This window comes from Ylistrum balloti, unplaced genomic scaffold, assembly GCF_031769215.1.
Source record: "Ylistrum balloti isolate Yb309-2 unplaced genomic scaffold, AGI_CSIRO_Ybal_v1 Utg370240, whole genome shotgun sequence".
Classification (NCBI taxonomy): Eukaryota; Metazoa; Mollusca; class Bivalvia; order Pectinida; family Pectinidae; genus Ylistrum; species Ylistrum balloti.
Window position 1 is genome coordinate 1,430,800 of NW_026782195.1, and position 16,122 is coordinate 1,446,921.

Genomic DNA, 16,122 nt, shown 5'->3' on the forward strand with positions numbered 1-16,122 from the left:
ATCCAACACATAGGAAGATCAAACACATCCCACACACGGGAAGATCAAACATCCCACACACAGGAAGATCAAACATCCCACGCACGGGAAGATCAAACAGGTATCATGCCACACACGGGAAGATCAGACATCCCACACAGGAATATCTAACATCCCACACACAGGAAGATCTAACATCCCACACACAGGAAGATCTAACATCCCACACACAGGAAGATCTAACATCTCACACACCGGCAGATCAAACACGGGGAGATCAAGGGTAAGATCAAACAGGTATCATGCCACACACGGGAAGATCAGACATCCCACACAGGAATATCAAACATATCCCACACACGGGGAGACCAAACGCATCCCACACACAGGAATATCAAACGCATCCTAACACACAGGGACTTTTAACACCGAAGTTTACACAAAATTCTTACACATCGAAACGGAATCTAAACTGGCATTATGGTATCTAAAGAACATTTCTGTGTGATTTAAGACAAAACGTTGATATGTAGCACACTCTGAAGCTGTTTCTAAATAAGGTTATAACACTAATTGCTATAGATGCCTGGTGTCATTACCATCTGGTATATACCAGAACGACTGGCTACTGTTTCGCTGTACATACTGATACAACACATCCATCTAGCCCTCGGGGTTGTCTCTCACGCCTGACTACAGGATACATGGACGGTTTGACCCGAGGTGTGTTTCATACTCACAGTCCATAGCGAAAGATTTTAATTAGAAAGTTCGGCAAAATGTTGTGTTGTATATCTCATTAGTATTTTTATATAGAAGCAGTAAGTTTTTCGTGCTCATAACCGATCCTAACGCTAAAAATTAACCGATAAACTAGGCCGATGGTTAGTTTTAAACACTAAAAAGTCGACCTTAAATACAGTAATTTTATCCGACTATAAGCGATTTAAAACAGGATCATTGACAAAAGAACAACCTGTGTTCATAGATAGATTAACCGGAATTGATAGCTTGTTACTTAATATCGTTCCACTATGAACGTCATTAACTAACGAATCTTCCCTGCTTTCAGTAATCGCACGTGTGTCCGTGTTTACTCGTGTGTCTGGAATATGATACTTAAAAAAGTTGTTTTAGTGGAAGTTTCATTTTCAAGAAAATGTGGCATGGCGTTCCTAATTACTGAACCGTATATCCGAAACATCCGTAATAACACGGGTAGCTATGGCGTACAGGTGAAAAGATGATCAGAATGTTTGTAACAACTGTCAACAATCCGACACCAGAACAATGTATACCACGCGATATGCTGCTCCCGGTGTATCGAGCTTCAGTAAATTATCCAACACTTGTACATATTTTATTTCGTCTTGTTTAGCCAAATCAGATGTGATTTTGTATTTAAGTTGAAAATGTCAAACTTTAAAAAAAATTCCACGATCATATTTCGCTGATCCACGACTTCGATATCTAAAAAAAAAACGTCAGTGGTAGAACTGTTAGTTGGCTGTAGACTACAACTACAAACTGCCTTGTAATTTATTTCTTGGCCACGTGTTAACATTGTGTTACGCTACATAGAATCAACACACAGCATCGATGAAGACATCGTTAAGCAATTTACACCACAGAAAGCGAGTAAAGAGTCCGGCTCTACCTTCTCAAGTGTCTAGACTACTGATATAACTGGTGCATCAACGCCCCATCATCTAGAAACGTTCAGTGATATGTTGTCTTCACTTCAGTCATTAACTATACATCAATTTTCACGATTAACCATACATCAAACCACGATTAACCATACATTATACTTCACGATTAACCATACATCATATTTCACGATTAACCATACATCATATTTCACGATTAACCATACATCATACTTCACGATTAACCATACATCATGCTTCACCATTAACCATACACCATACTTCACCATTAACCATACATCATACTTCACCATTAACCATACATCATACTTCACCACCATATATCATACTTCATGATTAACCATACATCATACTTCACGATTAACCATACATCATACTTCACCATTAACCATACATCATACTTCATGATTAACCATACATCATAAATCACCATTAACCATACATCATACTTCACCATTAACCATACATCATACTTCACGATTAACCATACATCATACTTCACCATTAACCATACATCATACTTCACCATTAACCATACATCATACTTCACCATTAACCATACATCTTACTTCACCATTAAACCATATATCATACTTCATGATTAACCATACATCATACTTCACCATTAACCATACATCATACTTCACCATTAACCATACATCATACTTCACGATTAACCATACATCATACTTCACCATTAACCATACACCATACTTCACCATTAACCATACATCATACTTCACCATTAACCATACATCATACTTCACCATTAACCATACATCATACTTCACGATTAACCATATATCATACTTCATGATTAACCATACATCATACTTCACCATTAACCATACATCATACTTCACCATTAACCATACATCTTACTTCACCATTAACCATACATCTTACTTCACCATTAAACCATACATCATACTTCATGATTAACCATACATCATACTTCACCATTAACCATACATCTTACTTCACCATTAAACCATACATCATACTTCACGATTAACCATATATCATACTTCATGATTAACCATACATCATACTTCACCATTAACCATACATCATACTTCACCATTAACCATACATCATACTTCACGATTAACCATACATCAGACATCACGATTAACCATACATCATACTTCACCATTAACCATACATCAAACCACGATTAACCATACATCAGACTTCACGGTTAACCATACATCATACTTCACGATTAACCATACATCATACTTCACGATTAACCATACATCAAACCACGATTAACCATACATCACACTTCACCATTAACCATACATCATACTTCACCATTAACCATACATCATACTTCACAATTAAGCATACACCATACTTCATGATTAACCATACATCATAGTTCACGATTAACCATACATCATACTTCACCATTAACCATACATCATAGTTCACGATTAACCATACATCATACTTCACGATTAACCATACATCATAGTTCACGATTAACCATACATCATAGTTCACGATTAACCATACATCATACTTCACGATTAACCATACATCATACTTCACGATTAACCATACATCATACTTCACCATTAACCATACATCATACTTCACGATTAACCATACATCATAGTTCACGATTAACCATACATCATACTTCACGATTAACCATACATCATACTTCACGATTAACCATACATCATACTTCACATTTAACCATACATCACACTTCACGATTAACCATACATCATACTTCACCATTAACCATACATCATACTTCACCATTAACCATACATCAGACATCACGATTAACCATACATCATACTTCACGATTAACCATACATCATACTTCACGATTAAACATACATCAGACTTCACGATTAACCATACATCATACTTCACGATGAACAATAAACCAGGTATTACAGATATAACGATATTGAAGTAATTGTACTGGAAGGTTATAAAATTGTAAACACTTCTGATGAGTAAAGCGTAAACATCTTCATATAAGATCTACTGAGGTAGCGAAACTAATTGTAAAAACGCTTACAGATATGAAAGCGTTTATGTTTTACTAATTGTTTCCAATCTTATTTTTTTCCATGTATGTACCGCACACTGAGAATTCAAACTTCACAATATAAATTCTATATAGATGTAAAGTTAAAACCAATGAAACCAGAATCCTTCCTAATATATCTTACTAAAACATATCCCAGGCCGATTACTACAGTTAAGCCAAGTCATTTGTGCAAAAACTTACAGTTTTAAGAGAAAGAAAAAACGATGTCTAAGATAATAAGCTTGATCTCGATCAGACGGTTATTGATAGGGAAATATTCCTCCGACGGATGTACAACATTTACTGGATCTTCTAAAAAGGCTTTGAAGCGAATTGCGTAAGACTGGGGTTAATTTCTCCACAAAAGATACTCACCATCCCCACAGAACTATTTCTGTCAGAGTGTATTAGCAAAGTTTATCCAATCTTTGATGTAAATTAATATTAAACAGTTATGGGTTTTTTTTCCAGTCGTGTCTACGATGCAACACAATATGTGCCGAGAACAGCATGACGTATTACAAGTCAATCGAGGTAACCCCAATCTCACCTCCCCCGTGACGTCAGCTGTACCGGGGCACGGTCCCATGGGGTTACTTGTATCAATAAAACCGTGTTTCATGCGGTGAGGTAGAACGATTTCCTGTTTAACACATAACATAGCCTGGCTTTAGATATTTAGTGATGTGCAGCAGTTATTAAATTGTTTCCACTCCACGTCTGGCAGGCTTTTTGGCTTTGAGGCAAATTATGAATAGATTATGAAATTTGTACGTTTTCAATAGAACAGGCCCAGTTCGTGGCCGCGTTACCCTGGAGGTATAAGAGAGCGACATTGAATATTACAAATCGAAATTTGAGGATTTACTGTAGACAAAAACGAAGTTTGTTACATGTACAATTCCCGAAAAATTCTAAACGATTCGGAATGGTTTCCAGTGGGTGTAAGTGTTGAATAATCATTTACTGCGAATAAGTTACCTCTCTAACGACAACGGTGTGCGGGTAAGATAATATACATTGTGTAAATTGGTGGTACGGCAGCTGGAGAAACACATTCTCTTGGTTATGCTACGTATGTAGGTAGAGAGCCGCTGAAACCCAAGGACGGTGCTGAATCCCAACAATTAGAATTACGCCCGGAACTTTTACCACAATCACGCGCTGCTCAATATAAACCGAATTCTGTAGAAGTTTTGGTAACCGTTGGCCAGTGGGGAGTGACAGAAAGCCTACAGTTTGTATAAGCTTGAGAAACCAGGGAGGAACACGTGGAGATGTGATCGAGATATGATAGCTTTCTACAAGGTGTAATATCTATTTAATGGATTATGTGGATTGGCCAATTGTTATTGACATCGTTCAGCAAAGGAGACGGAATCCAAAGACCAGAAATCGCCATTAGGTTTAATTGATTTGCTAGCGGTTAGAGAGATCCTAACGTACTTTCACTAGTAACTCGACAGCAAGTTTTCATGGAGTTTGTGTGGCGTTAGAAATAGTCGGTACATCATTGACATAAAACCATTGCTCATCTATATGTTTGGCCTGTTTCCAAGAGTAATTACCTGAAAACAGAACTACACTATGATATTCTACTAAACACGAGTATTTACTGTGCCGTGTTATCATGTGTTTTGTGAACTTTAAAATCGCGACGTGGAAAATCCAGGTATGCTATATTTACCTTTCGAATCAATCTAGCGTGTCAGTAATTTTTACCCCGAGGCACCTGGACGTACATACAGATATAGATCTACAGTAGCCATTGATGAATATCACACAGTTTTCTGGTATATTTGTCGGACATAGAACATCTAATTCTCCGAACGTTGAGGCGAAGTGTACAGGGACCAATTATAATACCGAAAGTGTGATGTTATGGGGTCAGGAAAGATGACAAATTGTTTAAACGTTCGGGACAAATACCATGTCTAGTGTTGTAAATATTGCGGTGTGTGTATATATTGTGTCAGTGTGATAAATAATACAAAAGATTACACAGGTGCAGCCTTAACGTAGCCACAATTTGGGTTTTGTGCCTGTAGTAAACAATATGGCGTCTAAACGGATCGATAACGCAATATAATCTGTGTTATACCCGTCTAGTGATAGGCGATTCAAACGTTTTAAGCATTCCACGTGAGTGTGGTTTTGTGAATGTCAACACAGGTGAGTGTTTCCGTTATAGATACAGAGATATAAAGATGGCGGCCTCCGAGAGTAACTCAACGGAGACCCGTCGGGTTCGCTCACTGAAGGAAATCACGGAATGTTATAAACTTCCCAAGTTTGTGAGGGTAGTTGGAGGAAGAGATTTAAAAAGTGTGTACCGGAGAACGGGCATTAAGAAAGGAGATTTCATCTATTTACATACACTCGCCGTTGACAGCATTAACTTGTCATTTTATGACACAGACACTGGGTCAAGGCGGTTTGCCCGAGTTCCGGCTAAAACCGCTATCAAATTCAAAATTATTTCTCCAACATTTCTCCAGAATTCGGGAGAGCAAGAAAAACCAAAGATATTTCCAACCGTCGGAGACCTTTTGGATGTATTTCCGATGAAATTCCGGGCCAACAAAGGATATGATGACCCGTACTTGCCAGCTATTTTCCGTAAGGATGAAATATTCAGATTCCATAGAAAAACCCGGAGCCCAATGGATGAACAAGTATTTATGGAATGTGAGGACGAGAAAGGAAATGTGATCCAACTTCCGAAATCTTGCCACGGAGACTTTTCAGTGCTTGAAGACGACAGAAGTTACACACTGCAGGAGATCATATCCTTTGGGGTGGTGTCTCGAAAACTTAAGTTGTCAGGTGAAAATATGAATCTAGTGGCCGTTGAAGAATCTCAGAAATGCAAGGATGAGGAGGAACCCCTATACGGTAATGTTACAAACAAAGAGTTGTCATTGTCTAGAATCACAGGACTGCCCTTGTCTCACAAAGGCATAATAACCATGCAAAAACCGGAAGTGTTCTTTGTGGCATCGCCTAGGGACGATTTGGACGTCCGATGGAAACTTGACCTTAACCTAGATCTAGAGGTTGTATCAAGTACGGAGGCTGAGTACGAGAAGCCAATGGCCAAAGAGTACTCACTACGTGACTTTGTGACCGAATTCGAATCAGAATTCCCAATCACTGCTGTAATCACAAACTACAGATCTATCCCGGGTACGTTCCGAAGGTATTTTTCACAAGAGTTGGAAGTGTTAGTGCATCATATCGAACACGACCCAAAATTATTGGGGACGACGGAAAAAGACTTCTACAGTATATCGGACAATGTAAAAGGTCGTTTCCGGAAAGCATTGAGACGTTTTAGATCAATTTTAGACCTTATTGAACTGAATGAACCAATCAATGTCAAGGTGATGGAGGATATTGCTTCAGATGTACCCGCGCCATTTTCCTTGAGAACAGGTGATGTTTTGGTGTTCAAATCATTAACAGTTCTTAAATACAAAATTAAATTTAGTAAAAAGTCTTATGTTGATATTCCAGTTGTAGGATGTTATAAAATTCTGGAGGACGGGTCAAAGAAGTCATTATATCTGCCAGATGACCTTGACCTTAAACTGATTGAAACGCCGCCCCCTGGAAAGGAGAAAGGGTTCCGGGCCGACGCCATATTTTCAGGGCGCGTGTCATTACCTGTAGATGTCGATTTTCTCCCATTCGATGACACCATATCGCCGCTTCACTGTGATCGTGAAATTAGCCTTGAATATCTAGTTTCCGACCCATATGTCGTCATATCGACAATACCGTCCCGTCGTCAACGTCGGACGTCTGGACTGGACGCTAAAGTCGATGTTTGCATGAAAGTTCCGCTACGGCATGACGTGACTTTAAAATTATCGGAAAAACTACAGTTTCCAACAAGTTATTTTCGGTTTCCGCCCAAAGAAACGTGGACCCAGATAGATGTAGAGGAAGTCGACAAGGATGTATATGAGCATTTGGTGAAATACAGTGACCAAGCATACGAGGACTATCAAGCTCCAGAAGTTCCTAAAGCCAGCGCCTCGGTAGGATGCCTCATTGAAAGGTAATTATATGATTTAGCAGTCCTGTTAACATAGATAATTTCAAATGAGACATTTTCTTTGGTATACCCAAACCCATCGAGACAAACCCCCTCAAATGTTTTCGAGCTTTAGCAAATAAATCATAGCATGACATGGACTTTTCCAAAGAAGGGAATTTACTCTCAACGAGATTTAGTTTAGGATTTGAAAATATTTCAATAACATCGCATTTCTCACTATATACTGTTTAAGTAATAATCTTAACTAATATGTAACCAAACAACACTCATTCCAAGATACATGTAACCTAGCAACGCCTCTTCCTTGATCCATATAACCTGCCAACGTCCTCTTCTGGATTAAAGCAACCTCTCCATTTTCTTGCAAGAACAGAATCGGACATTATTTAAGATCCCAGAGACAAGGGTCTGTCTACCGAGATCGACAAGTGACGAAATTGTAGTTAGAAAGAGCACTGATATTAGATATGAATAACAATTAATAAGTTCAACTCCTATTGGGTTTTTACTTACACACATTTCATTAAAGTATCAAATTCCTACAATACAGAACAACATGTTTATAAGCCTTTCAGTTAGTGTTAGTTGTAGTCAATGATCCTGACTAAATCATCGTTATACAAGAGATCACAGAGAAATCTTGGCGCCCACCGTCATTTGATCTTTATTTATTCTTTAAAAGTCTGATTTTTTCCATCCTTCCCATCCTCTGTTTTTGCTCTTAATAATATGATTTTTTTTTAATCCTCTTAAGAAATAGCAATACCAACTGCCAAATCCAAGTTTGTCTCCTGTCAGGCATAATTTTTGTTTTTCAAATCAGTTCTACATTTAAAAGGGCACAGAAATGGTGAATCTACTCATAAAAGTTCAGAAAGATCCATCAAGTACTTTTCAAGAAACAACTAAAAAAGTCATTGTCAAAATCCAAGATGGCCACCTGTCGACCATTTTGTATATCTTATTTATCTGGTCAGTCCCAAAATCAAACTGGCAGAACTAGGGACCAATGATAACCTTCAAATGAATTTTGAGAAAGATCCATACAGTACTTCTCAAGAAACAGAGATAAAAAAATTGTGGTCAAAATCCAAGATGACCGCCTGACAGTGATTGTGTTTCCGTAATCAATACCAAAATGAACAAATGTGCAGTTAGAGACCAATGGTTTCCTACGTGTAAAATTTGAAAAGATTCTTTGAGTACTCCATAAATAGCGACAACAATTTACTACTGTCAAAAACTAAGCTGTGGGTTATGTTGTTTCTCGGATCATTCCGAAAATGGGACATTGCACAACTATGGTACAAGGGGAACCTAAATATAAAATTTGGGAAAGATCCATCCAGTACTTCTAAAGAAATAGTGACAGAAATAACAATTATACACAACCCCCCCCCCCCCCCCCAAAAAAAAAAAAAAAAAATCCTAAATCGAAGTGATAACTGGAAAAGAAAGTAACTGGAGTAAAATACACTAATATCGAAAAAGATGGCTGATTATATTAACTATTTACCATTTTCTTTGCTACACTCTTGTCCTAACGAAAAAAACTTTCCATATTTAACCCGGTTTGTTACTTAAGTAAAGAATCGCTGTTCCCAAACAGTCTTAAAAATCATTAAATATTGACGCGAGTTCAATGGCCGGAGTACAATGACCGGGACAGTAGCTGACCCGAGAACACTACCCATAGTAAACGTTTTTTTAAACGATTCTATCCCGCATTCCAGACATACAGTATCGTTAATTAGGTAGAATGTGCGGAAAGTTGATTGAATGTACACATAATATGTCATTTGACTACCGTAGTACGTGATGTATAAAGATTGACCATGAGAATCTGGATGTACACATATCTTAGTGTGATCTTAATTACAGCAATGCGGAAGCTTATGTCACCTTCTCATTGTTGAAATTTGAAAATATTAGTTTCAGTAGTAATTTTCAGTATCAAAATGGAACTGACATCATTTCCACTTAAAAAAGGTTACACCATATTAATTTTGTAATCTAAGCTGTTGTAAGGCGTACAGATACTGTAAGGTATGACTAGACAATGGGTTTGCAATACATACATGTACTCATTGTGACTAAAAAATGTCCTTTGGGACTCGAGTGTCCCCAGTTACATATCAAACTGGAAAACCTCGAGTCCTGGAAATTGTGGTGATCTGATTACCAGGAAGGATGGACCCAGGCAGGGATAACCTGGTTTTAAGATGATTTCATATTTTTTATTGTTATAAAATACAAATATTGGCATGTTATTGTGCTAATCACGCCATCGTCGAGTCATCATGACTCTCTTTTGTCTGTCACGATTCAATTTTTCGAGGAACAGTAAGTTTATTACATAATTTAAATGTTTCGATGCTTATCTTAAACACGTATTTTGTTATGTAGATCAAGAGATCGTATTATTACTGTTTGCCCTTCAAAAGGTGTTGATAGATATTTACGTAGTATCTCCAATTTCCGTGATAGATGTCGAAAGCTGATGAGAAAATGTAGGTTGATAGATATTTGGAAGTTGTATAGTTATCATAATGTTCTTGTAACCTTGTAAGTACTAGCCGCAATATACCACTCAGCTAGAGAAAACTTCTCTTTAGCTCAATCTCTTAGATGTCAGACTTGTAAGTCAGTGGTACCGGGTTCGAATCCGAGCGGAGGCATCGATATAAAAATGACTGCTGTGATCAGTTCAATAACGCGCTAACATTTAGTGATAACCGTTCCTCTAATACATGTACTCAATAAAACAATTGTGAATATGGAAAAAAAATGTACAGTAATATAAATCAGATTTCAGAGTAAGATTCACTGTGATATTGATACTTTCGTGTTACATTCATTTTATCGATTATCACGGCACTTATCTCGGGTACTAGTATATGTTTTCGTCTCTCTGGACGGCGATGTGAACTGACGTTTATCTTGGTTATAAGTTGTCTCTCTGGACGGCGATGTGAACTGACGTTTATCTTGTAATGTATCTTGTCTCTCTGGACGGCGATGTGAACTGACGTTTATCTTGGTTATAAGTTGTGTCTCTCTGGACGGCGATGTGAACTGACGTTTATCTTGGTTATAATTTGTCTCTCTGGACGGCGATGTGAACTGACGTTTATCTTGGTTATAATTTGTCTCTCTGGACGGCGATGTGAACTGACGTTTATCTTGGTTATAAGTTGTGTCTCTCTGGACGGCGATGTGAACTGACGTTTATCTTGGTTATAAGTTGTGTCTCTCTGGACGGCGATGTGAACTGACGTTTATCTTGGTTATAAGTTGTGTCTCTCTGGACGGCGATGTGAACTGACGTTTATCTTGGTTGTAATTGTGTCTCTCTGGACGGCGATGTGAACTGACGTTTATCTTGGTTATAATTTGTCTCTCTGGACGGCGATGTGAACTGACGTTTATCTTGGTTATAAGTTGTGTCTCTCTGGACGGCGATGTGAACTGACGTTTATCTTGGTTATAAGTTGTCTCTCTGGACGGTGATGTGAACTGACGTTTATCTTGGTTATAATTTGTCTCTCTGGACGGCGATGTGAACTGACGTTTATCTTGGTTATAAGTTGTCTCTCTGGACGGCGATGTGAACTGACGTTTATCTTGCAATGTCTCTCTGGACGGCGATGTGAACTGACGTTTATCTTGGTTATAAGTTTTGTCTCTCTCGACGGCGATGTGAACTGACGTTTATCTTGGTTATAAGTTGTGTCTCTCTGGACGGCGATGTGAACTGACGTTTATCTTGGTTATAATTTGTCTCTCTGGACGGCGATGTGAACTGATGTTTATCTTGCTTATAAGTTGTCTCTCTGGACGGCGATGTGAACTGACGTTTATCTTGTAATGTATCTTGTCTCTCTGGACGGCGATGTGAACTGACGTTTATCTTGGTTATAAGTTTTGTCTCTCTCGACGGCGATGTGAACTGACGTTTATCTTGGTTATAATTTGTCTCTCTGGACGGCGATGTGAACTGACGTTTATCTTGGTTATAAGTTGTCTCTCTGGACGGCGATGTGAACTGACGTTTATCTTGGTTATAAGTTGTCTCTCTGGACGGCGATGTGAACTGATGTTTATCTTGGTTGTAATTGTGTCTCTCTGGACGGCGATGTGAACTGACGTTTATCTTGGTTGTAATTGTGTCTCTCTGGACGGCGATGTGATCTCTCTGGACGGCGATGTGAACTGACGTTTATCTTGGTTATAAGTTGTGTCTCTCTGGACGGCGATGTGAACTGACGTTTATCTTGGTTGTAATTGTGTCTCTCTGGACGGCGATGTGAGCTGACGTTTATCTTGGTTATAAGTTGTCTCTCTGGACGGCGATGTGAACTGACGTTTATCTTGGTTATAAGTTGTGTCTCTCTGGACGGCGATGTGAACTGACGTTTATCTTGTAATGTATCTTGTCTCTCTGGACGGCGATGTGAACTGACGTTGATCTTGTAATAAATTGTGTCTCTCTGGACGGCAATGTGAACTGACGTTGATCTTGTAATAAATCGTGTCTCTCTGGACGGCGATGTGAACTGACGTTTATCTTGGTTATAAGTTGTGTCTCTCTGGACGGCGATGTGAACTGACGTATATCTGATTAGGATATGTGACATATTAAGTAAGCTGCCACTATGATTATAATGTGCATATTTTTTATTCACTTCAGAGCAAAGGAAGAAGAAAATTATAACTTGATGAGAAAGAAAAACAAATCGCTGACTACCCTTCCACAAAACGCTCGTCAGTCAAAGAAGCTAGACAGCAAGGCTCCATACAAAAGCGAGAGTGATCTTAAGGAGGCGGCAGTCACCGAATCCATGCAGGACGACATTGTTTATGCAGGTACAGTTTTTGTGTATTATCTCTCGGTATTGCTTACGTCATCGTGACGTGTCTTGGAGACCGTCTGTGTCTCCTTAACCAAGTGTTTGGTAAAGTACACACAATCTCCATTATATTTCCATTGACTATATAGTTTAGATAAGATTTCGTTCAATATTGAACAATATTACTCACACATGTGATATGTAAAGGATGGTAAGACAAGCCCTTTAGGGCTTATATTAATTTCTTTCCCAAAACCATTAGAATATATCTTGTCCGTTTATCATGCGTCTTAAACGATTTGATTTGTGTTTGAAATCAGCTGATTTCATAATCAATTTGTAAATGTTTGATGTTATTTTATATATCATTATATTTATCATTGTAGTGCATGTCTGTCTACTTTAACACACAGAAACACTTGTCCTCTAACGGTGTCAGAGACAAGATCTACCCCAAGTAGACCTTGTAAATCTATGGACTAATTTCAGCACGTCCTAATCCTCTATCTTTATATTTTAATGACGCCTGATTTTTTTTTTTTTTTTATATTTACCAGATGAATGTATCTACGAGAGTTACAATCCACCCACACCTAAACCAGGTAAGTTGTGGTTAAAAGACTACTGTGGTTTAAATGGTACACGACAGTAAATAAAAGGACAGTGTGATATCGTAACAGTATAGTGTTGATACTTAGCATCGAACAGTTGGTACTATATAGTCTACAGCAATCATATGTCGCTAATTAGTACCAACACCAGTAAAATAACTTAGGTAGACAAAAAAATCAACTACAATCACTACAGTGATCTCGAAAACTCAAAATGATGTCAAATAGACATATTTCGTCTGTTCTCGGTCCGTCAAAAGAAACGCTTTCCCTGTTCTCGGTCCGTCTTTAAGACACATTTCCCCTGTTCTCGGTCCGTCTTAAAGACACATTCCCCTGTTCTCGGTCCATCTTTAAGACACATTTCCCCTGTTCTCAGTCCATTTTTAAGTCACATTTTCCCTGTTCTCGGTCCGTCTTTAAGACACATTTCCCCTGTTCTCGGTCCGTCTATAAGAGACATTTCCCATATTCTCAGTCCGTCTAAAGACACATTTCCCCTGTTCTCGGACTGTCTTTAGAACCTCTTTTAATGTCTATCAAGATGTGGAACAGAGAAATCATAACCTAAAATGATGACAGTAGACAATATAATGTTTTAGAGTCTGAATTTGACAACTGGATGTCCAAGAAGTCACTTGACAAAGACACGTCATCAAAGTTGCTTAAAGTATTGTGAGGACGTAATAGTGCTAATTTAGTTTTGATACAATAACTGCAACTGTGACGTCACAAATCTCTTACCGGAAGTTCCATGTTTTGGTAGTTCCCGTACTCGTTTAAGATTAACTAAAATGTTGATTATTTGAAAAAGAGTATTTTCTCAGTAGAATTTAGTTTTTGTGGGTTTCATGGGATTTGTCAGGTCACAACAAGTATATGGTCTAAATGACATTAAATATATCTAGGATTTTGATAGATCAGCTGCAACCATACAGGAATTCTAAAACAAAATTAAAATTTATTTTTCAGAACGGCCTCCTCGTCCTAGGAGATTCCGGAGGAAAACGTCCAAATTTTGAGGTTTATATTGGACATGCTCTCTGTTTCCACATCAGTAGAATCTAGTCATGTAAACGTGTATGATGTTTATGGTGTAACCTACAACAACACTTACTTCAGAGACAGTTGTGAAACAGAAATGTGACGTCAGAAAAAGATGGCGTAATTGTACTTAAACATAGACTATTTATTACAGAATGATTCTATGTAAAAAAAAATGTTCAGATATGCAATAATCAAACTGTGCAATGCATAAAGAATTTGCATGTTAGTACTACACATAGATATATGTTGTTCAACAGACCTATTAGAATGAACAGTGTTCAACCATCACGATCCCACTGGTAACAAGGAGTCGATAGTCGTATAGGCACATAAGTGCTAAGGGAAAAGCATACAAGTTATGACAATTACCAGTCTGGCATATGATTGACCAGAATATCAAAATCAGATTATTAGAGATTTTCGTGGTCAATTCCTAGTTTCATGCAAATGATTAATGTCAACTGGGTAATATTTGTTGATATAATTACTAGATAATCAAAATTATATAACCAAATAGTGTGTATTGTTTATCTAACTATGTATTATTGTTTACATATATATTTATTTTTGTTTATTATCCATAAAGTTAATTACAGAAAATTGGCGATATATTCTGGTCAGTATTTTAACATTCTTTACATAACATGTCTCTCATGATAGAGAACTCGTTTTTTCTCATTTCATTTACTGTTCTCATCTTAAAGTTAAACACATAGCTGTAGTTATTTACATGTACTTTTGGTATTAGAAAATCAAGAGGTCCATGGGCCTGTATCGCTGAAATTGATTTATCAAAATTAAAGAAAAATAATTCTTAATATCCATGCACACAACAAACACTGTATCTATTTTCCATTTGGGCCCAAACCCTTTCCCCAGTGAGTCAGCATAAAGAAATTGACCGAATCAGACCAAATTGCGACAGAATCCTCTACCATTCCTTGAGAAGAATTTTAGATAATTTGTTCAAATTTCCAAGTAAAAGGTCCCGTCTCTCTTGCCACAGGGGCAGAAACCCACTGTTTGTACAAAATTGAGTCCCTTTCACCCTAGGATGCTTCAAATTTGGGGAGTCTTTCTAAAGGAGTAGACTTTTGTAGAACTTGCTCTATATCCTGTTTTGGGATTTGCGTCAAAAACCACCAAGTAATTAATGACTAGAAGCTTCTTGTTGACGGATCAACAACACTGTATGCCCACTTATGAAAAGCTATACATGCAGGTTTTCCCCAGTTGTCTCCCTTCGGTCTATGTTTTACCAATGTATTACCACTTTTGCATGCTAATCCACATCCTTCTGACCTCCAGAAGGAATAGCATTAAGTAAAGAGTGTTTTTTAATGGATCTTAGCACACATATCTATTATTTATTTTATAGTGAAACTGAAAAATAAATGAAAAATCAGAAATATGTCTTTTAACTCCGTTCATGAACTATATATTTCATGGTACTGGCGATTCCAAAACTACATTATGTTGCCAGGTTCCAAGACATATCAATCTGACAAGAATAATTTTTATATCTTAAACTTTATCAACAAATAAAGAAAGATATTGGTAGTGTTTGTACACTATATTATGCCCCATGCTCTTTTCAACTATTGTGAAGCAGACTTCCTTCAAAAGCAACACGTCCCAAATCTATGAATTATATCATTCACAAAAGTCTACACAAACAAGGACATACCAGAATGTCAACAATATTGTTTTTTAGATATATAAATGATACAAATGAATTGTAAACACTCTCCATCTGGTGCAATTACTGTTAGGCACCATATGTAGTGTTAAAATAAAGGTTACATATAAAGTAGATCATAGTTTGTTTTTTTATCACTCTTGATAT

The 16,122-nt window shown here is 37.5% G+C and overlaps 1 protein-coding gene across 1 annotated transcript; it reads left to right on the forward strand.

Annotated features, from left to right (window-relative positions):
- The first annotated feature begins 5,822 nt into the window (after positions 1-5,822).
- On the forward strand, positions 5,823-14,789 carry LOC132552201 (uncharacterized). Its single transcript, XM_060216350.1, has 4 exons — positions 5,823-7,768; positions 12,459-12,634; positions 13,176-13,220; positions 14,202-14,789. Exons 1-4 carry the CDS (start codon positions 5,913-5,915, stop codon positions 14,249-14,251), a joined length of 2,127 nt encoding a protein of 708 aa, XP_060072333.1. The 5' UTR covers positions 5,823-5,912; the 3' UTR covers positions 14,252-14,789.
- Positions 14,790-16,122: the final 1,333 nt, after the last annotated feature.